Genomic DNA, 27,939 nt, shown 5'->3' with positions numbered 1-27,939 from the left:
TAGCTCCCCAATTTCCTCACGATGCTGTTTTGGCACCGGTCGAAAATCTCATGAGAAATTTCTTTCCCCGAGACTTGAACCAGCGAGCATTCCATATCAACTGTCCGAGGCATGATGCCTCAGACCGCGTGGCTACGGTGCGAGACTTTGTACTATATAACTCAGAAAAATTATAATTCTGATATTCCCAGACTTGAATTCATAAATCAATTGGTGTGCTAACCAGAGACATCTACCCAAATAGAGGTCAAAGTTCAAAATCAAGTGAGTTTTGGTCATGTATTAGACATTTTGGGACAAAGGAAGAACTAAATAGAAAGAGAAAATGCCATGAAAAACAAAACTGTCATATAAGCAAAAAAACAACCATTGAGTGCATAGTAGTAGTATGTTATTCCTGTTGTCCATATAGTAAGGTGTTTAAACATGCAGTTGATATTGCCTGGACAAATGATATATTTGTTATTACGCCATTATTTATTAATTTGTTTTAATGAAAAAGTATATAGTGATCTCACAGGGGACTTAATGTATTAATGTACCCAAAATACAGTGGTTAAGGAAGGGAGTGTGAGGATGTGATGTTAAGGTCAAGTGGTGGGTTGTTGCGAAGGTAAACTTATGGTAAAACAGTGTATCTTTGAAATCAGTGGCTTATAGCCATTAATAGATCACAATGTTGTTCATGCTAACAAAATTCGATTAAATGTGGCGCGCAAATATCGTTTCAGTAGAAGGTTGGTAATCTGTGTTGAGGATAGACTATAGGCGTCGCTAATATGAACTTATAAATCCATTTACATATATTTCGTTCTCTTTGGTGCGTGCGAAGGAGTTGCGATCTGCTACAAGATTAATATTTTTACAAGGATTAGCTTGTGATAAGATGTTTTATGTTGATTCCGACACATTATATGCATTATTATTATTAGGCACAATTTTGGAATATGTGTTAGGATAAAATCCACACGTAAGACATTATGATTTTAGTGGTGTAAATGTCCTTTGTTAAACAGGTGTACGTTAAGATATTCTGCTGGATTCAGCAAGTGCGGTGTTTGTCTTTGTTTAATGCGAGATTTTAAATTTGATAAAATACATTTATGTTTTTATAAATGGAAAGTAGTAGGGGCAGTTCGAAGTCTCGAGAACAAGGGTGACAATTATTGCTTTATTCCAATTTTTTAATACATGCTATAAACAAGCAGAAAAGTGTTTAAATGGTAAACGTGCATCAGTAATGTTTTGTTGAGAGTCATAATAAATCGTTTCGTGAAGAAGGGCCTTTTAATGAAACCGGCATTTGTTTAGTCTTTTGAAATAGTACAACATGAATAATAAAATAACCAATAAAAAGTAAGTATTACTTGAATGCCGTAGTTTCAATTTAAGGAAGCCTTGGTACGACAAAAGCCATTATTTGGTTGTATAATAGTGCATCCTGTAGTCGGCATATTATATTTCACCTCAGCAATGTTCTTTTGAAAAGACTGCTTTTGCCTTGGTGAAGAGTTTTGTGGGAATACCACGGTTAGTGCCTTGTTCAACTTCAAGTGGCTGAACTGTCCCACTGCATGCATGATTTCTGACCGTATGTAGGTTCAGAGCATTTCTTATTATTGTACTTGCTTGACCTAGTACAAAGAGTAATGTAGTAACCCACTTGGGTGTATTAAAACAGAACCACACTCGAAGTAGTGTTTCTACAAGTATAGGTGTCCACAGTAAAGTGATAGTTGTAATTAAGTGTTTGACTGTGTTGGATGCTGAAACCATTCTTGCAAGATGCATGTTGCATGCTATCTCAGTATTATCTTGTTCTTCTGCTGTGGTAGTTGGTTCCTTAGATGGTTTAACTTCAAGTGACTGGATCATAGTCAAATTTTTATCTGTGGCAACATATATAACTAAAGAAGCTAGAACAGGAACAAAGTAGCTTAGAAATAATAAAACGAAGAGGTATCTCTTAAGGAAGGAACTAGAGAAGTAGCACTTGACAACACACATATTGACTGTATCAGGTATTTGAATGTGTGTCAGATCTGCTCCTGTTTGTGTAATAATCTGCGACTCGGTAGAGGGCCTTATGGTTGAAGTTATCTGTGATTCAGTAGCATATTCTGCACTTGTTTCAGTCTGTTGTTGAAATACTAATTTATTGCTTGTAGTCATTAGTTCTTCATCCCCTCTTGATGTTTGTGAAATAGCCTCAGTTCCTTCATTAGGCAGTGATAAAGAATTACTGGATTCTATACTAGCTGTAACAGGTATGATACTTTCTTCTGTGATGGATGATGATGAAGACATATCCTCACTTGATATTAATAGGCTTTGTGAAGTGGTGGTTGGAGAAGTATTGATTTTAACAGTTGAGAAATTGCTTTTAATTTGCTGGGCTTGCAGAGAATGAGAGGAATTTATGACAGTATCAGCAATCTCTGTCATGTCACTAGTCTCTGTATGCTTTTCGAATTGTTGATCCTGCTGGTTATGTGTAGGAGGTATAGAGTTTTTGTTTGGCTTATCTGTGACTTCATCAGTATTCAGAACATGATACAGTGTTTCTGTCGATGAAATAGAAATATCAGCATCCGATGTTTCATAATTGGGATATTCAAACGCAGTCTTATTCCTGTTCCCATGGTCTTCATTTGTTATGCTGTAGTAAGATGGGTCATCCTCCTTATTGTAATCATTATTCTCTTCAGGTTCATCTTCCATGTTACTGAATTGTGGGAATGTTCTATTATTCTCACCGACTGATCTATGGTTACGTAATGTCGAAACAGTGGAAAAGGAATTAAAATGATAGTGTTTTTTCTCTTCTGACTGATCTAATGATGTCAGTGATCCCAACACAATATTATATATTTTGTCCACAATGAGTGATGTCTTATTGCTTATTGTGTCTGTGTTATTAATAACATCTTGTTTGTGCTTGTTAATTGCTGCCTGGTTATGGGTGAGGGAATCATTGTGGTTGTTCATGATTTCCTTAATGTAGTTTGAGATGTCTTCTTGATGTGAACATGGTTCTATAGTCTCTATAGACATGGGGGTTATGGCTGTGTATGGTAGGCATGTCTCAGTGTCAGACTTAAAAGGATGAAAGTGCTGAACATCAGCTGAAAGCAGTAACAGTGCTGAAGTTGTTGGTATGAGCCACTGTCCAGCTATGCTAGAAAATACTCTGGGTTTTGTTATATTTCTCCATCCATGAAGTGCATTAGGTATAGTCTTTACGTTGTACGAATTTTCTGCTGAATGGGCCACCATTGAGACAAATGCATTGATGAATGGAGCCAAAAAGAGTGCTGAAGCCAATGTAAGTTGCCTTGGATTGCATTGAGTGGGAATCTAGAAAATGGGAAACAGTTTGTTACAATTGACATTCCAGTATTGATTCTGTATTTGATATTGCTTTATGCTAAATTAATTTTGCCTTGCATTTATTAAGGAGGGTGCTTTCAAAAGGTCACACATTAGAAAATCAGAAATGTTTATTTACACTTTTATAATCATTACTTGGTATGTTTAATGCCCTGGAAAATTGTAACAGTTCCAGAAAAGAACTGTTTGATATAATAGAGCTTTCTGGGTGAAAATTAAATATACAGATTTGTTCACGCTTCATTGTTGTTGAAATTGTTAATTGATTATATGACTTTGCAGATGTTCAGTTTTGTAAAATTTATACTTAATTTACAATTCTGTATCACTGCAAGGATGGGATACAAATGTAGAGAACTCATGGAAATGTGCTAGCAGCTCGTGCGGACACATAATATAAAACTGAAGTTTCACTTACTGTATGTCACAAAATTTCTATGACCATTACAAGAAACTGGAAGCTTTGCCTTGCCTTCTTAGACACATTGCATATGAATATAAAATTATGTCTGCAGAATGTTTGAAGACCATTTAAGATTTTATCTTCATAATTAGAAACATGCAGCTTGATTTTAAGCTGGTCTGTATACTAAAGATGTAGATTGGCTGATCTGAATTAGAAGTACATAGAAGAAAGGAGGGCAGACGCAGTGTACCCACATGGTGTCTTCTCTTTGCTACATATAATGACTATAACTTGAAATTTTGAAGATGTTGGAGCAAATCCTATCAGATCTTTCATTATGACACTTGTGATTTGGCCAACCCATCTAGTAGTAAAATTCAGGAGGGCACAGTGGGCTGGGCATGTGGTGAAGTTAGAGAAAGAAGAAATGCTTAGATACATAATTGGGAGACCTTGGGAAATGCATACCTGAAAAACCAAGAAGGATACAGGTGGATAACAGTAAAGTGGATCTTAAATAGTTTGTGAGAGTGTGAAATGAATTGAACTGGTTTGGTTTGGATATTGGTAAGGTTGAACATTTGGGTCCTATTACCCATTCTGTAATATTCATATATGAAATTGTCTCATTTCAAAGATTAGAGATGTACTGAATATAATTAATTATATATACAAACCATAGCAGTTCTTCCTGTGCCATTATGGCTATTAGATACATTCAGGAGAAACATGATGGATATTGCAACAGTAGCAAGAGAATCTGATGTTGCAAGCAGGGAGAAACCGGTCACTCCTCGGCGTGTCTGAAGCCACAAAAGATACAGGCTTGCCAACACACCTCCAGTGAGGAGTAGAGCACCCAGAAACCAGCATAATGTACTGGACATCATTTCTGTCTCTAGCTGTAAAATTAAGAATGTGTCAGACATTTGTAATTCATATGTCATCAGAAGTATCGAGCCTGACTTTCGCTACAATGAATGGCTCTTTAAATAGTATTGTCAGGTTTTGATTTGAACCAAAAAATTGCATTTTGGTGTTATGTTGGGCTTATTTACCAGTGCTTTAGGCATTCTAGTCAACTTTAACAAGTCCTAAATATAAATTGCATTGATTTCAGTCAACTGAAAGTTAAAATTTTGAATGCCATATGTTAGACCTAGGACAATTTGTTTTTTGGCTTTATCGTGTTTATGAATTTTGATTTCTACATACTATTCTTTTATGTCCCACGGATGGATGGTGTGGTAATGCCTTTTTATTCCGGGACTTTCACTTTTTTACTTTGTCCGGAGATAGGGATTAGCTCTATCTAGTGAGCCCAACTGTGTAGGAACCTGAAGACGGAGATAGAGTCCCATCTCCGAAACGTCGTTTTACGTTTTATGTTTACTAGATGATGAATAATATCCAAGTAAATTTTTATTCAATAGGACAATTTTAACGCAGTTAATCATAGAAACTAAATCATTGTTTAGTTTATAGCATTAAATAATTTGAGAAGGAAGCACATGCACTTTTCCCTGTTTCCTTTCAGTTTTAGTATATTTTCCACATATTTTAACATTCTTTCTTCTTTGCTTAGTATGGTTTTTCATTTTAAGAATTTTTTTTATTTGTATCTCAGAAGAAGGTATTGTGGTTTTTCAGCCCTGTGTTTAGTGTTTAATTATCCAAAAAATGTAACACTTACGGAACAATTACATTGGGCATAAAATGTGTTTTCTTTTTTCTACATCATCATCTTTGAAACATTTTACACACTTATAAATGTTTGATGAATTATGCTGAAGATGCACACTGAAATTTACATATTAGTGTATTGGCTGTTATTGTTGTCTGATTTTTATCAAAATTGAGATGAGGCAACAAATTTTGGTAAAACTCACCAATAAAAAATTTCATGAAGTTGTGTTCAGCAGTTGTCGAGTCATTACATGAAGAAGCTAATAGGTGGATTTTTAAAATGTTTTGTTCTGAATACACAAAAAGATGGGTGCATCATAAAGAAATTAATGTACATGATGTAAATGTGTACGTAATATCTGTGACATATTTAAATCATTTTCTTGTACTAGTGTATATTTAATTAAATACAAAACTGTTTACATCCTGTAGGAAAAATGCATGTCTGCTAAAAATCTAAGCCATATACTTTTAGTGTAGACTGTTGTACTAAGTTTCATCCAAAGCTGTTGGATTTTAAATGCATGGAGCATGTGAGGGGGAGACAGTTTTGTTTTCTACGGCCCACCCAGCCTCCTATCCAATGGGTATCGGGGTCCTTTCCCGGGGCTAAAGCACGGCCGGGGCGTGATGCTGACCACTCACCCCCATCTAGTGCTGAGGTCAAGAATGAGTAGGAACTATACCTCCTCTCCCCCCAAGCGCCTACATGGTGCATAGTGGGACAGCTTTACTTTACTTTTTGTATTTATATGTATGTTAAACGATGTGTGTGTGTTTCATGTATAAAATTCTTTCACACTTTACATTTGTCCGTATTGTAGTAAATAAAGTATTTACTGAAATTAAGAGCAATTCAGTAAATGTCTGCTGTCATTTAGCTTTATTTGTATGTCCTGTGTTAGAAACCAAAATATTAAAGTGTATAAAACTATAATTTTAATTTTTGTTTTGTATGTGTGTGAATTTCCACTTGTGAGAGGAGAATGTCTAAATGTCTGAGAAGGAAGTGCTGGGATAGAATATTTTGAATCTAATAAGGAGGAAGTGACAAGCCAGTGTCATTCTTATATGAACAGTGTTCCATAAGAGCAATGACTTTCTTGTCTATCAACTTTTCAAGATAGACCCTGCACCATGGGAGTTGGTTTGAAACCTGATACACATAGAAAATAATTTTGAATGTGAGGGCCCAGTGAATGTCTACTCAGAGGAATTAAAAGAAGGAAGGTTGATACAATGAGCAGTACTTACCAAGTAGAGTAGTCTGTAGTCACCTTCAGTCTGTCAGCCACTGTGATGCTCTGGGGAGAATTGTTTGACCAGGAAGCTTTTGTGTGTCAGCCTGCCCCCATCCTTCTGTTATGGGGGTCTGTAATTAATGCAGAGACTACACCAGCGCATTCTAGTGCTGCTAACCGATGGATATGATAAATTTCAGATTCATAGTTGATGGACAATGAGGGCTCACTTTACTCCACAGTTACTTTGCCTCAACATTTTTCTTTCTTTAATGTATGAGATGTGAGGAGCCACCACTTTGAGTTTCTTTATGCTGATTCACATTTGTGTGTGATTGAAACTTGTCACACAGCTTAAGAGACGGTGACTTCAACACTTTATTTATGTGGGCTGATGATAACACCTGTTGCTAACTGTACTGGAAGTATGATGGGGGAATCCTAACTGTCCAACATACTCCTGATGGTGCTGGGACATCAAAACCTTAATAAAACATGTTAAGGATAGTTACTGTACTCCTGATGTCTGTTCTCTAATTAAGTGCATTTGGCAGCAAGACGTATTGATTTTCAGCTGTTGTAACTGTTGCCTGACCAGGCTAGGACAAAGGTAGGAAAACACATCTTTGATGGGGGCATCCATTGAGGGTTTCCAGTTTGCTGTTGTTGATGGGGTGATAATGGAGATGATGTTTGCTGGCAGTACAATGTAAGGGTACTTGTCCATATGCAAGAAAACTTGCTAACTTGAATTTGTTAATTTTAAATAAACTTGGTAGGATTGTCACGATGGTACTCTATATCTGAAGACTTTTAACTTTGACCTCAGCATGGTAGTCATGCAGACTTTTGACTGTCATTCATTATAGTATTCAGAAATTTAATGTGGTAGGTATTGGAAATTTAGGCAGCTTTTATGACCTTTATTTGATTATCATTGTTGTCTGAAAGTTCATAACCTCTGCACTTTCAACATTTCTGTTCAATAACCTGCTAATCTAACCATGGTGACCAGCACAGTATGGGAGCTGGAAGTATATGCACAGAATGATGCACGCGCACACACGTATGCACAGTTCTTTCTCTCCGAAGAATGAAAAGGAGCTATATTTTTTTAACTCTTAGACCCAAAAACAAGCTGCTTGCGCAAATCATTATATCAGATTCTGGCATTCAGTAATTTTTAGCAGTATATTGAAAGAAAAGGGTACCTATATGCTGTACCATTGCATGCTGCCGTGTGTTTGTACACATGCCAATTTGTCTGATGTTAGTAATTTAATTTCATTATGTGCTGTCATGGTGGTTTTGACACAGTTAAGTTGGTGTATGAAATAGCCAAGTGTAGGAAATGCTGCACTAATTACTAGAATCCTACTTTTTACTAACAAAGAAAAAATGACATTGTTTAGTGTTAGCTTCCTGAAGTGGTAATGTATATGGTGTGGGATGATGATACACAGGAGACATTGACCTTGCTGTCTGATATGTTGGTAGCACCGAGCAGGTGGTGCAGTGTTTTGTGTTACAGGTTTGAAAAGTATTTTGGTGTCTTTTACAGTTGATTTATCATCTCTTAGTTGCAGGTGCAGTAACTAATTGAATATTTATTATCTGTAATGTTTGAACATGTTTATTTTTGAGCACCATTTACACAGGATTGTTTAGATACTGGTTCATGACTTTAATGCAGATTATCATGAGTAGCATACTATTGCATGTCATCTAGGGTTTGTAATTTAACACTTCCATATGAACATGGTGCCCTTAAAAACTTTTTAGCTGGGAACAATACTGGTGCTGTTTTGTGTAGCAAAACTGTACAGGAATATGGAAAATGAGAACATGGTGACAGAAAGTGTTTTTATGTGATGGATTATTGACGTGTGAAATTTGTTTCAAGTATGTCTACAGACTTTGTGTGGAACATTTTTTGTCTTGGTTTGTCATTCTGTGGTGAGTGTAAAATTATAATGTTCTTGAAAATGGGTTTTAGTTTGGGCATGTCTACATTCTTTATTTCCTGAAAGGTCTAGTAAAATTAACTTTCTGTAAGAAATGTGCAAGGTTCGGCATTGATAGTATTAAATCCTAAAATTGGACATGATCCTTACCCAGTTCAGTTTATATCCTTGCTATCTGTTTTCCAAAAATCTTAGTACCTTTCATTGAGCATGTTGGTGTAACTTAGTGCTGTAGTCTTGTATTCTGAACTGAGGGCTTGTGTGGTTTTCTTCAGCCCTTTATAACCCAAAATTACAAGTTTTCTAAGATGTACATTAATGTATGGGTTACCATTTACCAATAGGAATTTGAGTTACAATCGACTTATTTCAGAAAATGACTTTAATTAAAGTATCAACTGCAAATCCACTTGTGTTGTTGATAAGGTTTCTGGTTAAAAAAATTCTCTTGGGCTATCATTTTTGACAGACACCCTGTTGATTGGGACAGGTGGTCCCTGAAATGTCGGCAAATTTTTACCATTTGATGCAACTTATAGCCAAAGATGATTTTATTAATTCAGTTTCAGGGTTTCTGGTGTTAGCCCTGACATTAGACATGCTGTGATGGTGTATTGGTACATTTAGTTTTGGTTAATATCAAATTAGATGTGGTATGTGATTGATGTTAGCACATTGTGCATATATGTACAGCATACTATAACCGAAGCTTTACACTCTTATGTTGTAAATAGCATAATATTTGATATGAATTATATAGAACAGATTGCAGATATTTAATATCCACTGTTTCATTCATAGTAACAAAGTCTACATAAAACTTACACCTCTAATAAGAGATGATACGTACATAATGCTGTTATCCTCTTGTTGACAAATGTAGCTTGATTTATTTATTCTTCCATTTATCCAGTTTTGTTGTGGAATAGTTTAATTTATACATGAAGAATTGGGTGCTTGATGTTAGTAAAAATACAGCACTCCTTGTTGTGTCATATTGATCTCATGTGAGTTCAAATGCCTGCTGATAGACTGTATTTTTCAGCCTTTTCTCAGCCATGTCTCGCCGTAGAGTTGCCTGCCCTCAGATCACACAGCATCTTTGGGATGCCATCAAGATAATACGCAGTCAGCGACAGGTACCCAATGCGACCCGAATCACACGGTACATGTCTCGTGTGCATGGAGCCAAAGAAGGTAAGAACGTACACCAGAATACAGTGTCTCTGTCGACTTATGGTGTTTCTTAAGATCAGTGTAATTTTGTTCATATTAAGTGATTAAACTATTACATTGGTACAGGTATAATTTCTTTTCATTGAGATTCATCTTACCAAACATAGTAACTTAGAAGTAAAACACCTGAATTGTATTCATGTAATTCACTTTTTGAATGTTACCTGGAAAATCTGTTAACCGTTTTCCACATTACCTGTAGGAAAATGCTGTTATAGTATGTTTAAACCGACCGTGATTCTGTCCACTTCTGTAACCTCGACAGTTGAAGAAGCATAATCATATGACCAAAGCATCAGTCATGTATGCAAGAAACTCTGATAAGAATAAATGTGTGCTACTAAATATGCTTCCATTGTTAAAAATTTATGACACCGGTATAAAATGGAAATTATGATTCGCACTTGAGAACTGAATGCTTCTCATGAGGCAGATAGATATTGTAATTAGGAAGGTTACATCTTCAACAGAGTTTTCATTGTATGTATTAAAAAAAATATATACATACTATGGTAACATAAAAATGTATATTTCATTACTTTATGTAAATGATGTCACCTTTTTCAATGTATATGTAGTCACTGTGTATTTGTAATAAAATTATTTTCTGCAATTTTTTCTCTTTGTTAATGGCTGTTCATACAGGGTGCAGGGTATCATTTTTGAGATTAGAAGATTTTATTGGATGAGTCATAGTCAGAAAATCCTGATCTTATTTGTGATTGTCTTGGCTTGAAGACTAGGTATTATGGCAGGTTTTTCATGCTTTTTCTTAGTCCTACCAGGGATGTAAAGTACCTTGAAAGTCATAACATTTCTTCCCATGTATTTTGATAATAATCATTCTAAATAATTGTGTCATTTCCCATTTGAACTGCATTACCTACACAGTGGACATAGTGTTTGTTGTAATTCTTTTGTGTGTGGAATGAGGTTAACCATCCTGTGTATTGTTTTATTTAACAGATATAAAACAAAAGGTCAAAGTAAAAGCACCTAAAAACAAACAAAAATTTTTCTCAAACTGGGGAACAATAAAACATGGAGTTCCCCAAGGGTCAATTTTAGGGCCCTTGCTTTTTATAATATACATAAATGACCTTCCTCCAACAATAAAAACAATAAATACTTTAACAGAACCCGTAATATTGGCTGATGACACAAGTGTCATAATTTCTAATAAAAATTTTGATGATTTCTGTTCAACATCAAACATAATTCTGTCTCATATGAGTAAATGGTTTACTGCTAACAAGTTGGCCCTAAATCTCGATAAAACGAATATAATAAAATTTATAACAAATAACTCACCACAGCTTGCTTTAAGTATTGGTTATAATGGGAAGTATATACAAGAGTCAATAAACACAAAATTCTTGGGTTTGCAAATTGATAATCACCCAAATTGGACAAATCATATTGATAAACTTATACCTAAGTTAAGTAGCGCATGTTAAGAAGTTAGATCTCTGTTGCATGTTAGCAACACTGACACACTCAGATCAGTATATTTTGCCTATTTTCACTCTTTAATGAAGTATGGAGTAATTTTTTGGGGAAATTCATCAAACAGTAAAAAAATATTCACTTTACAAAAGAAAATTATTAGATTATTATCTGGTGTAAAACCTAGAAATTCATGTAGAAGTCTATTTAAGGGATTAGAGATCTTAGCTCTACCTTGTGAATACATATTCTCGTTAATGAACTTTATTGTAAATAACCAAGAACTCTTTCAAACTAATTCTGCTGTACACAGTGTCAACACAAGGAATAAAAATCAGCTTCATAGACCGATTGCCAACCTCTCATGCTTTCAGAAGAGTGCATATTATGCAGGAATCAAAATTTTCAACAGTCTACCATCAAATCTCACAAGTCTTGTAAATAAGAAGGAGTAATTTAAGGTAGCATTAAAAAGATACTTAATTACACACTCCTTTTACTCTGTCAATGAATTTATGTTGTTTACAAATAAATGATAAATTTTTCTTGTGTGTAATGGGTAGATCTATTTGTAGCTTATCATTTCTCTAGGTGAATACTTTGTTTTGTATTATGTGAAATTTATATAATAGTTTAAATTGTACTTTATAATATGTATTGTATTATTATTATTATGACTTTTTCCACATCCTATTGTTATCTGACTGTCTTAAGGATCCATGGAATGTAAATAAATTATTATTATTATTATTATTGTTATTAATGCATTCTTTGTGCAAGCGAAAACATAATGGGTAAGGCTATGTGTGTCCATCTGTCTGTCTGCATATTTTATATCTCCAAAACTATTGAACAGATTCTGGTTAAATTTAGTATTGGAGATTTACACTAAATGTTGCCAGGGAAATTTAATTTTGACTTTTGTTGGTCCAATATAATGCCTGAAAATCAAACCAACTTCAATTCTTTAAAGTCGGGTTTTTGTACAATAAATTTGTACATAGTGTAATTAATTTTTAATGAAATGCATGAACAATGTTTTAAAATTCTGTGGATTGTGATAACAGGTGTGTGAATACTTCTACAGCAGTAGATTTGTGTCAAAAATAAATTAACTACTAAGATATGTAAATATAAATGAAAAACACGTTTGGGAAATGTGTGGAGTTTGTTGTCCAAAAGAATCAGTTTGTGGGGATACAATCTGTGAAACAGTTTGTCTAATTTCTGTACCTGCTTATTGTCTTTTTGTAGCTTAGATGCGTCATGTTTGTGTTGAACTAAGTATGTATTTGTTATTCCAGTCTATACACAAACTTAATTTAAAAATGTTGTTGTTAAAATTATAGCGCTTTTCATCGTATTACGATGTTACATTTATTCAGCGCTTATTATTAACAACATGTTTCGATGCTATTATTGCATCATCTTCAGGTTTTTATCGTTATTTATATCTTTAAAACTATTATATATTTTAATGCAACCATTTATTGATTTATTGATTTGTTTTGTAGATTTTCTTTTGTAGGTTTTTCAGTCTTCGTAATGTTCTGCATGTCTATGGTCAGATGTTCATTTTCAAATTTGTGATGTGTGGTGTGTCCTACATCTGCTATCGGGTGATGACAATCAATGACTATTGACTGTATTTTTCTCCAAAACATTGGTATCTACTTGTAAGTCCACACAGCATTGTAAACCAGAAGAAGAAGAACAACAACAACACACTATCATCCTGTAGATTATTTTTCATGCTGTCTGCAATATTGAAAGTTCATATTGAAGCAAAATGTGTTCAGAGTTGTTTTTTGTTTGCAAGCTTTGTAATGTAGAAAATTCTTGCAGTTCATTGTGTAACAAAAGTGTTTTTCATTCAGATGAGGTGCGGCGCCAGTTGAACCATTGTGTTCGAGATGGCTTGGTGCGGCTTATCAAGAGGATGGGATTTAAGGGCTCAAAAATAGGTGTTGAGCAAGAGGGCTACCGGCTACCACAAAACATGGTTGGTTTGTCTCTTTCCGCCCCCTAAGTCTGTCTCTTTCCGCCCCCTAAGTCTGTCTCTTGACTTGATTCATCTACAGTTTTAGGTGTTATTGCTGCTTGACCATTGAACACAATTCATTTTTTATGCATTACTGGTTGAAATGAATGAATTTTGCAAAGTAGTTAGTTTCTGGTTTGATGTGAAGTGATGTCTTTAGCCCCTGTGTGTGTTTGTGTGTGCGTGTGTGTAAGGCAGGTGGCTCAGTCACTGTAGTGACTGACTATGGGCTGGAAGACAAGTTCATTTCCTGGCAGGGACAAGAGATTTTTCTCTTAGCCTCTGTATTCAGATCATTTCTGGGGCCCACTTACTCTCCTATCTAGTGCATACTAGGGGCTCTTTCCCAAGGGTAAAGTAGCTGGGACAATGTGGAGCAGTACCTCCACTACCCCATTCATCTTCATGGTGTGGTGCTTAACGTATTAAAACATTACCTTTTCTGGTGTTATTCATGTTCTAGCTTGAGCAAGGAACACTTTATAGGTTCTCTATGTCTGTCACATTTTTACAACAATGGGGTCTCACCTTGGCACAGGAATTATTTAATAGCGTTGTTGGAACATATTGTTGCACAATTGTGCTATGGGATCTCAATGTAACATTGGCCTGGGTTCATATTTGTAAACTTATGACTAAAAATGCCATAATGGCCTCATCACATTAGTACAATAATGATATGTGTGATGTAGCATGAAGAACATCTTTGGAATATCATTGTACACCAAAGAGAACACCTTTCTAGTTTTGTGTGTGTGTGGTTGCATGCAGGCATGTGAGTACAGAGGTTTGTGTGCACATACATATACTTCATAGGCAACATACCAAAGAAAGATTTATTTTCCTTGACATAAGTAGTAGGTATGTGGAACATTGTTCATCGCAACTTTCATGTTGTACCATTTTAATTTCAACAAACCCAATTAATCATTTCTTTTCTGTATTGTGACATGTGGACTTCTGTTGCAGTTGGTGAAGGATGGCCATGACTGGTACTGTTTTGAGTGCCATGCAGGTGGTGATGTGATCTGCTGTACCAGTTGTTATCGTGTGTACCATGTGTCATGTCTCGCTAAGGAAGAAGTGCTTCAAGAAGATGTCAAAAACACGTTTATTTGTCCAGTGTGCAAGGTGATATAATCTGAATGTGTCTTAATTAAAAACTGGTTTCATTTTGTTTCTTGATTTGTTAATTCAAGTGGCTTCTTGCTGGACTTGGTTTAGGAAAAAACAAATATATGCTTTCAGTGTTGTGCAGTAGAGATAAATCTGCATTAGTCATGGTACTCGGTATTTGTAGTTCAGTTTGAGGGTGAGGTAAGAAACTGTTTGTTATGAACTTGGTAAAGAAGAAGTGATCATTTATCACGTGAAAACATAAACACTGTCAAAAAATTATCTTACGTGATATTTCGTGTTCTCACAGAGGTGAGTATGAAGATGACTGTCTTCTGCAATGTTGCACTGTGTAGTCAGGTAGAAGTCTTTGCTGCCTTCATCATTGCCTTGAATTAAAGTTTGTTTTGGATGTGAGGTCTGGACCACAAACTTCTTGTTTATTGTCCGAGGCCAGCCAACTTTGAAGAGACAGAACTGTAATAACAATTTTTTTTTTTGCAGATGCAAGAGGCACAGAAAGATTCCAAGATGAAACCGAAGCGTCGACAGTTGAATCATCTGTTAGGATTTACGTGCATTCGTCTCAAAGAGAGGGTGGGTACAAATTATGTGACTTACTAATCTGTTATAAGCTAGAATATGCTTTCTTTATTTAGAGTTGTTTAAAATGTCAAAACATTTTGGAATGCAGAAAGGAGTGGGTCATTTTTTTGAATTGTTGTAGATATAGAGTGCACTCATGATGGGAATCTCAAAGTTAAGGCAAAGGTTGTTTGGAATATGTTGTGCATCAGCTGAGAGTCATCACAAAATGCATGTGATTTCAAGGATATGTATTTCTGTTGGTAGATTTCTTCACTTTGTCCATCTTTTGGTATTCTGAAAAGAGCACAGTGTTTTGGAAATAGTATCTACTTCCATTCTCAGGTAAGGAAGATAGGGAGTTATCTATTCATGTGGGCCCTTTTAAAGAGCTAACCTGATGCACAAGTGTTTTTTTCAGAATACCACATCGTGAAAAAAGTGCAGAAATCCAGTAATGGTAATTGTAATATACCACCATCAGACCCCTTTCATAATGAGGAGTGAGAATGTTTTGAAGTCTTAAATCTCAGGCTATCAGTTGTTTGAGCCTTGTGTTCCTATCCAGTGTTTTGGAAACTCTGTCTCCATCATTAACCCTGAGACAGAGGCAGTCTGTGAAATGTTGGATGTAGATTCTGTGCTCATATGGCTAATACAAGTGAGAAAACTTACTTGTTTTCAGTCATGGTGAAAGCTTCAGGTTTTAAATATGTATGTTTCCTTCAACCAAAGTATTTGTGAACAGTATTGTTACTTCGGTATATTGTTTATCATTTGTCATGAGAACAGGCTATTGTAAAATTGAGGCTTTTCTCATACTCAGAAAGAAATACTGTAATAGCACTACAAGCTAAATGACTGGTGAGAACCACATTCTCTGTCATTGTTTGGATCTCGAGTAAAATACAGTACTGTTTGTTGTATTTTACGTAGAGCACTAACATGTTCAGTTATGCCTCTATTGTTTTATTCCTAATAATTAAATAATGTCTTGTGTTTTCTGTTGTTTCTTTGTGCCACAGAAAGGACTGAAGTTTGCAAACTGCTATATTATATGTTTAGATTAACCATGTGTGTAGCTAGTACCGAATCCAGGACTAGAGGTAATTTCATGTGTGTAAAACAACAGCCAAGAAGCAGTTATAAGTGTATTTATAATTTTCAAAGCACAGGTTTTGTGGGTCATTTGATCTGAAGGGTACATGGAAATTTGGCTGTGGATTTTTAAATAGCAGTTTATCACTGCAGCTTCCTGCAACTATAACAGACCGCCAGGTTCCAAGCAAGAACTCCTACATATCTGACCGTTCAGGGGCACTGAGTCAGCTGGCACATCAGAGGAGAGCTAGCAGTAGTTCAATTGGAAATGACCAGCCAGGTGGCCTCAAGTGGGTGACGGATGATGCTGATCTGTGGCGTGTGGATTACCTCATCTATAGACCCATGGACCTTCGCACGATGGAGCTCAAGGCTTCCAACAACCAGTACCGCAGCCTCCAAGAGTTCCGTGCTGATGCTGAGACAATTGTTCACAATGTCGTCATTTACCATGGAGGTGGAGTATCTCATTCTGAAGTAGATATTACTGTCTGTATGTCACAGATCACACACTCCTGGCCTTTATGAAGGTATGTTCATGATCTCTGTTGATAAGCAGTATTCATTACCTTTGATTGTTATTAACAAAATAATGAGTAATGAGGTTTAATGAATTCTTTGTTTGGAATTTTTAATTATATTTGATAAAATCTCCTTGTATCAGGCTCTCTGCTATGTCTGAGTAACCTCAATTCAGAAAACTTGGTTTTATTGTGTGGGTTTTATTGACTCAACACTATTCAATTTAGCCATAACTGTATGCCAGCTTTTCAAAATAGTTCGAATCAGGTTAGTTCATATTTTGTTCACAGTATAGTATAGAAATACTTCTGTGTATCTGTCATCTGATTTCATCAACCACTTGCATCATGACTTCCATGAAATGTCTTTTCTGACTGAAGGTATTTTACAATTCTGTGAGAAAATTATGCAGACATTACATATAGTGTCATTTTGATACAGAATGTTTATATACACTTGTATCCCCCCCACTTCCCAAAGCAAAAACTTATATAAAGAATATGTAAAAACCAGTTATTTCTGCAAGGAAATCATCTCCATTTACAAAGGTAATTTGGTTAATGCTGTTTGGGGAAATAATTTGTTTTTTCCTTCTGAGAACTATGTGAAGCCCATAATTATACTTTGTGTGCAAAACGTATAGTTACTGGTTGTTAATACATTTGGTACATATAATTACCACTGGTTTTTTATGGTTAGTGAGTTTCTTTTTATCTGCCCATTTTGTACATAACTTGTCACATTCCAGTTGTTGCTTGTAGTGGAATTGTTGGAATTGTTATTACCACTTTTCTCCTCTTCTCCTAAATAGGAAGGTAAATTAAGCATTTTTCTTTCTGTAGAAAACTGTCAAGAGTTTATTGAACCTCACTATTCAGTCCAGTATTTTGTTAATATAAAACAAAGTTGGTAAATAAGTTTTGTATCATGGTTGAAACAATTTATCTGCTATTAACATCTAAACACACCTGTATATAGTCTGCTTCAAAATCTGAACACAATGTGACTTTAAAGAGGTTCTGAACTTGAGGAAGTGGTAATTTTTGTAAAGACTGTTTGTTTTTAATTTTATTTCTCTGACAAACAATGCAAATGACAGGGTTGTTATTTGATATTGTTATTGTATTCTGGAAATTAAAGCATAATACCAGTAGACTTGTGTTCCCTTGGACTGTGTTTTTCTATGATTTTTGTGTTCACTGCCTACAATTTGTCTGCCCTAATTGTTTTAAATTGGAAGGAATATAAATAATTTTTTGTTTAATGTGTCATTCATTGGCTTAGCTATGGACTCATTTTTTGTACAGAACCGTTATAAAATTAGTTTACATACAGTAATATGTTGTGCATGTAAATCATAAAGTATCTGCCTGAATTTATCCTGCATGAGATGAATGCTTTTGAAGTAATTTGTTTATGTAGGATCCTTACTAAAATCTATCAAATTAAATAGTGTGTATTACTTTTTTATTCATGAAGCCTTAAGTATGTTTTGAAATATTCTAGTAAAGAGTTCATTGATTGATAAACAATTTAGGCAGAAATTGTAACAACTAGTGAGTTGATTGGTTTGTGGTGTTTAAATATCTTTTTTATATGACTGCCAAATATTGAATAAGTCTTTGTGAAAGTAGGTATATCTACTGTATTTACATATGATATGCTGAGCCTCTTTAATGTGCCATGCAAACTAATTTCTACTATCTCTTTATCCATTTTTCTCCTTCATGTGCAACTTACTGTTCCAGTGCACAGTAGCCTAGCTGACACAGCAAGACAGATGCTGCGGGACTGTATCTATGACTTACAGGAGATACAGCAGTGCCGTGATTGCTATCGTGTCTCCAATGAGAAGTCAGACAAACACTGGTTCTGTCAGCCATGCCGCCCACCACATCAGCTCGTGTATGCCAAGCAGAAAGGTTTTCCATACTGGCCAGCCAAGGTGAAACTCCTCTGCTTCCTGCTATTAAGTATCAGTAAATATCACAGCAATAGTGGTTTGGTAATAAATTGCACATAAAATAATGTGAATTGTTATGCAACATATACAAACTTAATTTGTTTTGTTTGTACATATATAGTACTGGAAATAATTAAAATTTCAAGATTATCACATGTTGCATATTATCAAGTAAGCAATTTTTGAAGTTCACTTTTGTCAGTAAATGTGTTTCTGCCATCCTATCATTTGTGTGGAAATAATACGTGTTTTAGTATGTCCATATTTAAATAGTTGGAAAAATAGCAATCCTTTGTCAGTGGTGGGGGTCATGGTGGTCAACTAGACAAAGGCTTTATGGGAAGTTGGGGTGTCAGGGGAACTGTGATCATTGTTAATACTCTTCAGAGTTTAAGTTGTAGGTTCCTTTGTCAAACACAAACATTACTAAATAACATGTTTAAAAATAGATGGGACACGACATAAGAAGTTTCACACAAAGGTACTAGGTAGGTAGGTAGGTAGGTAGTAAACTAATATGGAAGCTATAAAACTTTACAAGTACCATTATACCATTGACCCTAGCAAATGTGGATGTTTTAGTTTAGAAGCCAGTGACTCCTTCTGTGAGAAACAAATTAAAATATGCATTCTTAAAACTTTGCAGATTCATGGTTTGCAGATGATAATATGTTTTCATGGACAATCTGTGTTCTATTTATGTTCTGATGGCAGTTGTCAGTGTAGAAGATGATGATAAACTCATTTCCTGAAGCTTTGTATTAAAACCCATTGAAGAATCATTTCCACCAAAGTATTTTCACATAACACTTGTGGTGATATACATTACAATAATTTTATGATGAATGTTCTGAATTTGAAGTTACGGTTGCACTACAGTTACTGAGTTTCGAGTATTGTTATGCAGGTGATCAGGATAAGTGGGGAGCAGTATGATGTTAGGTTCTTTGGAGGACATCACCAGCGTGCACTGATTGAGAAGTCTCATATTCGCTCCATATCAGTCAACATCCAGGCACTTCAGTTGAAGCGAACCTCCACTTTTAACAAGGCTTTTGAGGAATTAAAACGCCACCAGGATTTGTTGGAGAAAATGCGCAACAATGGACGTACTTATCCTGACTCCAGCTCTGAAGAAGAAGAGGAGGAGGAGGAAGAAGAAGATGATGATGTAGGAAAAGAAGAAGAAGAAGAAAAAGAGAGTGAGCCAGTGAATCGGCCATGTAAATCATCACGCCCCCATAAATCACAGGTACTCTGTGTGAAATGCATAACATATATAGTCAACCTTGATTTTTTTAAGAATATGTAAACTTTCATAAATGCTTGTTAGTGAGTATTTGCAATACTTAAAAATGTTTGAAATACACAGTCTCAAAGCCCATCTTGAAACTTTTAATTATATATATCACAAAACAACACTTAATTTGAAAAGAGAATTAATGGAGGGGGGAGAGTATTATTGTGTTTGATGTTATCATGCAGATAATGAAAATAAGAAAGGTTAATTAAACATTTTCACTGTCTGTAACATAATCTGAACTGAGTAATCAAAGATTTTTTTCATGCATGCATTGTGCATATACTTGCTATAATTTTTGGGTAGATGTGTGTAATACTATTTGCTACATACCTGCTAGTCTCATTGACATTCTGCCTACAATTTTCTGTATATTCACGTATCCCGTTAGCATCCTGTTATGTAAGAACTTCTCTCATAATCCATGAAAATAAAAATGAGAGAATACCTGAGATGGAAATGTGGATAATCTTTACGTTTTAATGGAAACTAAATTTTTATTAATTTTTTGCCAAGAAGAAGAAAAAATGTCGAGTGTTTGGTGAGAAAACTCCAAGTTTCAGAGATAGTAGGTAACTACATTCTTAAACAGAGAAACTAAATTTGATGTCAGAATTAGTATTTTATTTATAGTCTATATTGTGTTGGTTGAAAAGGATTGTCTTTATCAAGGAAATGTCTTATTACATCCTGACTTCACCATTTTTCCACTGTAACAGATATTCATGTGTGTTCCTATTGCAGTTATATATTTAATACGTTGGCGTAGACATAGCACTGAAACAATTTTGCATGTAAATATATGATGTAAGAGATTTAATTGGTATTGTCTAATGACAGGAGGCAGTGCGAGAGCACAAAAAGGTGAAGGTCCACAAAGAAAAGGCAGAGGAGGAAGCAGCAGCAAGTGAAGAATTAGACGGAGGGGCATCACCAGAAGAGGAAGAGGAAAGCTCCATTTCATCGACTAGCAAACCAGTCACAGACATGACGGTAACAAGAGCTTTCTTTAAACATGTTGAATCAGATTCTGAAAACTGGAATTCTACACAGCTTTGCCTTGTGATGCAGCAAAATAGATTGAGGGTATATGGAACAAAGTGTTTATGAAGGAAGAGAATGTAACAGGAAAATGAGCTTTATAATGTGTGCCATTGGTGTTATGGTGTTTAATCTGAGGATGATGAGGTGGTTGGAGCAGGTAGAATATAAGACAGAAGGGCTAAGACCAAAGAAATAAGATATGTTATGTGGACTGGATTATCTGTTTCAGGATAATGGACTTTTATGAACATGAATCTTCAGGTTTCATAAAATTGGAAATTTCTTGAGAAGTGATGTTGGTATCAAAATGTTAATTAATTAATATTATGAAATTACATTTAACTAAAGAATTTTACTGGATACTGTTGGCACAGAATACTAGCTGGGACCATATATGTTGACAGGTTTCCATAGGTCAGGTAAATACTACCTTAAGCCATTACTGTTCCTCCTAATTCCTGGTTGATGTTCTCAACTTATTTTTAACTGTGGTTGATATAGTGTTGTTGACTGTGCCACAACATTTAAATCATCTTCATCCTGAGGCTGTTAAAGCACTTAATTTAAATACCCTTTATACACTACATTTTAGTGTTCTTAGAAGATAAATTCTACTGTGATAGATGATAACCTGATTTATTTATGGCATTTGTATCTGCTATGTAACTCCTGAAATTGAAATAATTTAATTCAACAGATATTGGACTTTGCACAATCTAAGACTATACATGAGTTTTCACTACATGACTCAAAAATTGGCATATAGTGCAGATAGAATAAATAATTGGACCAGTTTTTTTAAGGACAAAATTATTTCTGATAGGCATGCAAAACAGGTATTCCAACCATTTTGTCTAATGAGTAACAGATGAAAAATACCAGTGTACATTCTTGCAACAGGACTGCACTACTGCTGATAGAACAAGAGCATCTATGGTTGATTTTAGGGAAGTGTTTGGGAACTGGATTATTAGTAGTGGCTTTTGGCTTACATGTTCTTCTGATCTCAACCCATATGACTTTATTTATGAGGAGATGTAAAGCAATGAGTTGACAGGCAAATCTTGTACACAACTTAGGAACCGAAGGAAGATATCTGAAGGGAATTTTTCTTTATTTCCCAAGAATAACTTAAATATATAAATGTAAACATCTTATTAAGGTGCCAGGAATGTGTATGGAACAATGTAGAGCATTTCCAGCAACTTCTGTAATTAGGATAAGTTTCATTTTAATGTGATTAAACTGTAGGTTTGTTAGTTATGCCAGGAATTTTAATCTCTGCAGGCCAGCATGGCAGGAGAAATGTCTGAGTGCCACATGAGAAATTCAGCAATTAGTGGGACACTAGAAAATAATTTCACTGTATATATTTAAGTAAAATTATACTGTGTCTAAACTAGGTTTTATCAAGCTTTCTGCTACTTTGTTGATTGTGCAGAAGGAAGGGGTCTCCCAAGAAGACATGGTGAGTTCATCCTCTCAGGAGCCTCGTTCTCGTTCCATTTCTGTGCAGACATCACCTCGTCTCATGAAAAATGCAAATAAAAGATCAGCAGACAAACCAAGCACAGATGTTATTGACAAGGTGAGTAGAAATTTTTTCCAGATATTTCTGCTTTAATTTTCATCTATTATTTACTTAACCCTGTAGCCTGTGGTAAGAATCAGACTGCAGTAATGCATTTTTAGCAAAACATTTTTGTACATGCAAGGGGTTTGAGACCCTTGGCATAAAACCATATAATAAATTGGTAAGTGAAATCAGGGTATTGAACCGAAGATAGAACTCTGAATTAAATGAGTTGGTAGCTGTCACTATCTTTCCTAAGTGAATCTGTGATGGTGATAACCTTTATATGTCATGAAAGAGAATTTCTTGAAAAGTTGAATAATTATTGACTAATAACTCATTCTACATAACGATTGGGCTGTTACCATAATTCCTAAAGTTTGTTATTGAAAATACTTAAAATATGGCCAAACTGTAATTTGTGTCCTTTGCTGCACTTGGTTTCCTGATCTGACATGTCTTCACATTCAGAATCTCTGTCGTTAACACTACTCTTCACTTCATCAGGACTACTGTCATATACAAATGATTCAATTAGTGCGTAATTTTCATCGTCACCTTTGTTATGAACCACTTGTATCTGAACTTTCAGCCAGTTGCTTTAAGAATACTGCTAATCTCTTGCTGCTGCTAGTAGCCACCATGGTGTTCCACAGTGGAACTAACTGCATCATTTATTAGAATGTCAAACAGGCTTTTCTTGAAATAATGCCATATTTATGATGACATAACAGTTGTCAGGCAGTAACAAATACTTTTGTGTTTACAGAACAAGGTGTACAGTATATAGGAATATAGATTGTACCTAATTTGAATTTTTGTATCAACTGTATGCACATATGATATGAATTGACCAGAGGTCTGATGTACATTTCCTTGTTTGTACTCATCTTCAAAGGTCTCTGTCAGAGATTGAAGCATCATCAGTCTTACTCAAGAGTGCCTGGCTATGAGATCGGAAACTGTGTCACCAAAAGAATGTTCCATTCCATAGTAATTGTGAAAAATGGAATAGAAAATTTAGATATTTGTCTTTCAGAGACTATCATACACTTTAATGGAATTCCTTAAAAATTAATTATGCCAAGGATGTCCAGATTTAATGATACTGACATTGTCAGTACACACATGACATGCAGTACTGATGTATTGAGTATGTTTGACAGTGCTAAAGAGATCAATTATACGGTTGTAAAACTGTTGCTTTGAGGATTTGAGAGAAAATGATTTTGTTACAGTTACAATGTGAAATGGAGGCTGAGAAGCAGAGGGCATTGCAAGAACTTCAGGAGCAGATGCGGCTGGAGTTGCAGGAGCTGAAGGACAAGCACAAACAGACTATTTCAGAGATAAAGAAGAAACAGTGGGTATGTATTTTACTGATGTATGCAATAATTGTACTTGTATAAGAATGTTGAATGAATTAAGATTAAGGTCCATGTGGTTCTGGATAACATGTCATGAATATGCTGCCCTATCAAACCTCTTAATCTGTGGATTCTACTAGACATTTCCCTGGGGGAAGCGTAGTCAGAATGTGAAATTGACCAACATATATATTATGTAATTATTATTATTATTCAATATTAATATTGCCATCATAGTTGTTAACTTAGTATGGTAAGTTTGCCATTGTTTTGAACAAACAATTATAATATTATTATAAGATCCAAAGTTAAGTTACAAGAATTATAAATTTCATCTCATTTGATTTCTAGACTTGTAAAAGCACTGAAATAAAAGCTAAATTCTTGCACAGATAGCTTGAACCTCAAACTGTATCACTGCATTGAGAAGAAACTAAATTGCAGCACTGAGCAGTTCAGAGAGGCAAAGCCACTGTGAGCACCAAGATATGGGTGTAATCTCTTGACACCTGTAGAAGCTGCATGACTTTTGTAAGGTGGCAACTGACATGTTAATACATTTACAGTGAAGCTACAAATTTATAAACCTCGTGACTATTGACTTACCTGTGGCCATCCACAAGTATATTTTTGGAGCCCTGAAGGGAAGGATTTAAATACCCCTAATGTGCTAAGGAAAAATTTTCAATTTCTGTAATGTTGCAGTGCTACAACTGTGAATGTGAGGCTATCTACCACTGCTGCTGGAACACTGCATACTGCAGCATTGAGTGCCAGCAACTTCACTGGCAGAAAGAGCACAAGCGTGTCTGTCGTCGGAAGCGCTGAGGGATGAAAGTACTCTAAATGTAGGTGCCACATGAACAGAAGTTGGAGGAAGGCAGTGAGCTCAGGATTAAATGTATGTGTAATATGGAATTAATGCTGAAGTTATCTTTTGTTGAAGGTTTTATTTTTAGTTTGATGCAAACTTATGATGGAGTGCATATAATTGTTTCTGAGTTTGTATGTACAGATATTCAGAAAAAGTGGTTAGCAACTACAGTCAGCCATTCACTTCTTCATTTAGCTTCATGTACCAATAGTCAATACTAATAGTTTGCCTCATAAAACTCAAAACTTAAGTTTTTAATAACGCATGTAGGTACCACAGCTGACAGATGACTATTTTAAAACTCAATGGCTCTGATCTCTGCTACATAGACAGTGACTAAGAAATACACGAAGTTATTTGCAGTTCTGTACACTTATCTTGTCCAGTTGCAAGAAAAAGGAGCATGTGATTGAACATACTGATGGTACCTAGGAGGTCGTGATAATTTATTTGCACTTCCTGGATTGTTATCTTGTTGAAGATTGGTTGCACACTAATTCACAGCTTGTTAAGCAGCCATAAGTCTTGCGAGTGCTCGAGATGCCTAGGCTCGGAATTATTTAGTGTTGTATAGGCTCTGAAACAGACCTTTCTATGCTTGGGGTAGTTGGTACACATATATGTACCATACCATGCACTAATATACAGACGTAACATTCAGTAGTTGATCTTAATTGATTCTGATTTTACTTCTCTATGGGACATGGTGGAAAATTGCAATACTTTCCATTGAACATTGCATTTACTTTATACCTGATATATTCTTGACACTTGTTAGCTTAAACATTTGAGTTGCTTCAGTTTGGTCATCATATACAGTGAAACCTATATCCATCGTTCCCCGAACTATCGTTTTCCCGGATGCATCGTCCGTTTTGTTCGGTCCTGGATACATCCCATATAAAATAATGTTATATTTTCCCCCTTCTATCGTTCCTCGAACTATCGTTTTATCGCATCAATCGTTCAAAAATCTTAGTCCTGGCCCACAATTTTCCCGCAATGATCGTTTCTGAGAAATTATAACGAAATTTATGCGATGTTTTTAGTATTTAAAATGCTGGGTTTTGAGATAAATTAATACTGAAAGACGCACAATGTTTTTGGAATACGCAGTAGCGGTAACCTGTTATGTCGCCCAACCAGCACATTTTTTTGGAATGAGGGGTCAGCGGTGCAGGGGTGATAGTTGGAGTGAATGGTGGTGCTCATTGTCAGAAATTTTATGAGTTTAATTAGGGTGCACTCATATTTCGTTCCAGCAATGAAAGATGGCATGTGCGGTGTGAATTTCTTCACAAATGCTTTTATTATAAGTACAAAGGAAAGGCGGGCAGCACTTTTCATTCTTCTGGTTCATCTCGTTTCCAGCGGTTCAGTGTCTTCTACGGCTACGTTTTGTCGAGTTCGGCAGTAATAGTATTTCCATTCTTTCTGTTATTGTTTGCGAAGGGGTTGGGAGTGGTGAGGAAGAGGAAGATGACGAATACGAGCCCGAAGCTGTGCCGAGTTTTGCCGAAGCATGTGTTGCATTGGCAAAAGTGAAGTCGTCCTTTTATGCACATAATATTAGTGAGCGTGACGAGGAAAACATTTTGAACGTGGAAAGGGCTCTGTTTGGCCTAAAACGTAAAGTTTCGACAAACCAGTTGTCCATTAAAGACTTTTTTGGTAAAAAGAAGTAACTTTGAAAGAGAAACATTCAGTTTTTTTTAAATTTTTAATGCTTTCCCGCAACTATCGTTTTCCCGTATTCATCGTTTTTATTTCTCACCCCCGCCAAAAACGATGCATCTTGGTTTCACTGTATTACCACAATGGTGTATGCCTCCTTTCTGCTTTATTGTATCACTCTGCATGTTACAGTACAAAGTTTAAATTTTCAAAAGGAGAAAGAGAAAATTTACAGAAGTATTGAAAGCTTGCTAATATTGTAGGGACCATTAACAACAAGACTAGATAAATTGTACATTATCAACTGATGTAGACACTTATTAAAGCTACTGTTACATAACTGTTTTTTCTACCTAGATCTATCTACTGCACTGCTGCCAATGCAGTATGCTTGTGTTTTCGGTAAGAATGATTTTTGTTGTTGGTTATGACAGAAGCTACTTTAGGAGGTGTACATTCTTAAACTGTACATTTATAAAGTGTGAATACATCTTAATACTTATGGTTTATGTCTTCACTGTCTCAGTAGAGGTATACAATGAAACTGGGATTTTTCTAAGTTAAATGTCTCAATATGTGGTGAGAGAACATGCATAAGCTTGTTTTACATAAGTATTTGTTTGGATTGTGTCACGATGGTAGTGTAGTGTGCCCATGAACAATGTATGATCCTATGTAGTTAAAATTTATAAAGTAAAGTAAATCTGTCCTGCAACATGCCATGTAGCAGCTTGGGGGGGGGGGGGGGGGGGGAAGTATAGCTTCTCATTCTTAACCTTGACACTAGATATGGGTGAGTGGTTGTTGTCGTGCCCTGGCTGTGCTTTATGTCTGGGAAAGGACCCTGATATCATTGGGACCCCAGAGCTGGTCTGGATAGTCATTATACTGATAGCTACCCAGGCTACCAGTTTAAATTCCTACCGTGATTAATAAATCAGTGGCAGAAAGCTGTGAAGTACAGCAAACTCCTGACATCCATACATGGATTAGCTGGTTTGCAGATTGTCTGTGCATTACTTTTTTTGACATGAATGTGAATACATGTAAACTAGACTTTCATCCTCTTTCTGAGCTGTGCTGTCCCCTTCAGGGGATATACAGAAGTCATCTAACAGTGCCTTTATTTTTCCAATGCTCTATGCTCAGTGTCTGTGGTGGGGTGGGGAGGTCTGTTACATTGGCCGTGATTTTAGAGAGGGGGGATGCAATAGTTGCTTGGTCTTTTTCAAATATTAGTGTCTTACAGTCAATTCCTGTGTTGTACTGTGCACCAGTTAGAGTAGCTGGCACCATATTGCATGATTCAAGGTCACTACAAAATCATGTGCTCTTTCAACATGAACAGTGGAGCCTAGGCTGTAAAGACAGCTCAGAATAAATAATAACAATAATAAAGCTAACAGTGCT

At 35.6% G+C, this 27,939-nt stretch overlaps 2 protein-coding genes across 4 annotated transcripts in view; one reads left to right on the top strand and one right to left on the bottom strand.

Annotated features, from left to right (window-relative positions):
- Nucleotides 1-26,869, top strand: part of LOC110835028 (zinc finger MYND domain-containing protein 11) — a 67,809-nt gene extending 40,940 nt beyond the window's left edge. The window contains exons 1-12 of one of the 3 annotated variants that reach the window (XM_022074848.2): nucleotides 745-1,356; nucleotides 9,733-9,884; nucleotides 13,247-13,371; nucleotides 14,380-14,541; nucleotides 15,031-15,123; nucleotides 16,363-16,669; nucleotides 18,483-18,679; nucleotides 19,605-19,949; nucleotides 20,838-20,990; nucleotides 22,483-22,629; nucleotides 23,853-23,981; nucleotides 24,687-26,869. In XM_022074848.2, coding sequence (XP_021930540.1) covers nucleotides 1,331-1,356; nucleotides 9,733-9,884; nucleotides 13,247-13,371; nucleotides 14,380-14,541; nucleotides 15,031-15,123; nucleotides 16,363-16,669; nucleotides 18,483-18,679; nucleotides 19,605-19,949; nucleotides 20,838-20,990; nucleotides 22,483-22,629; nucleotides 23,853-23,981; nucleotides 24,687-24,809 — 1,959 coding nt within the window. In that variant the 5' untranslated portion in view covers nucleotides 745-1,330 and the 3' untranslated portion in view covers nucleotides 24,810-26,869. Of the gene's footprint in view, nucleotides 1-744; nucleotides 1,357-9,732; nucleotides 9,885-13,246; nucleotides 13,372-14,379; nucleotides 14,542-15,030; nucleotides 15,124-16,362; nucleotides 16,670-18,482; nucleotides 18,680-19,604; nucleotides 19,950-20,837; nucleotides 20,991-22,482; nucleotides 22,630-23,852; nucleotides 23,982-24,686 lie in introns of those variants that run through there. The other 2 variants (XM_022074849.2, XM_022074850.2) reach the window with 2 other exon arrangements.
- On the bottom strand, nucleotides 1,158-7,106 carry LOC110835029 (uncharacterized). Its single transcript, XM_087340115.1, has 3 exons — nucleotides 6,737-7,106; nucleotides 4,474-4,698; nucleotides 1,158-3,357 (listed from the first exon to the last, which is right to left on the bottom strand). The coding sequence occupies exons 2-3, from the start codon at nucleotides 4,684-4,686 to the stop codon at nucleotides 1,468-1,470; spliced, it is 2,103 nt and encodes a 700-aa protein (XP_087196241.1). The 5' UTR covers nucleotides 4,687-4,698; nucleotides 6,737-7,106; the 3' UTR covers nucleotides 1,158-1,467.
- Nucleotides 26,870-27,939: the final 1,070 nt, after the last annotated feature.

Source organism: Zootermopsis nevadensis, unplaced genomic scaffold (assembly GCF_977971745.1).
Source record: "Zootermopsis nevadensis isolate Lab colony 2312 unplaced genomic scaffold, Znev_1.0 Znev_ptg000061l, whole genome shotgun sequence".
Classification (NCBI taxonomy): Eukaryota; Metazoa; Arthropoda; class Insecta; order Blattodea; family Termopsidae; genus Zootermopsis; species Zootermopsis nevadensis.
Note: the sequence above shows the minus strand (reverse complement) of the source record. Positions and strands in the feature narration are given on the sequence as shown.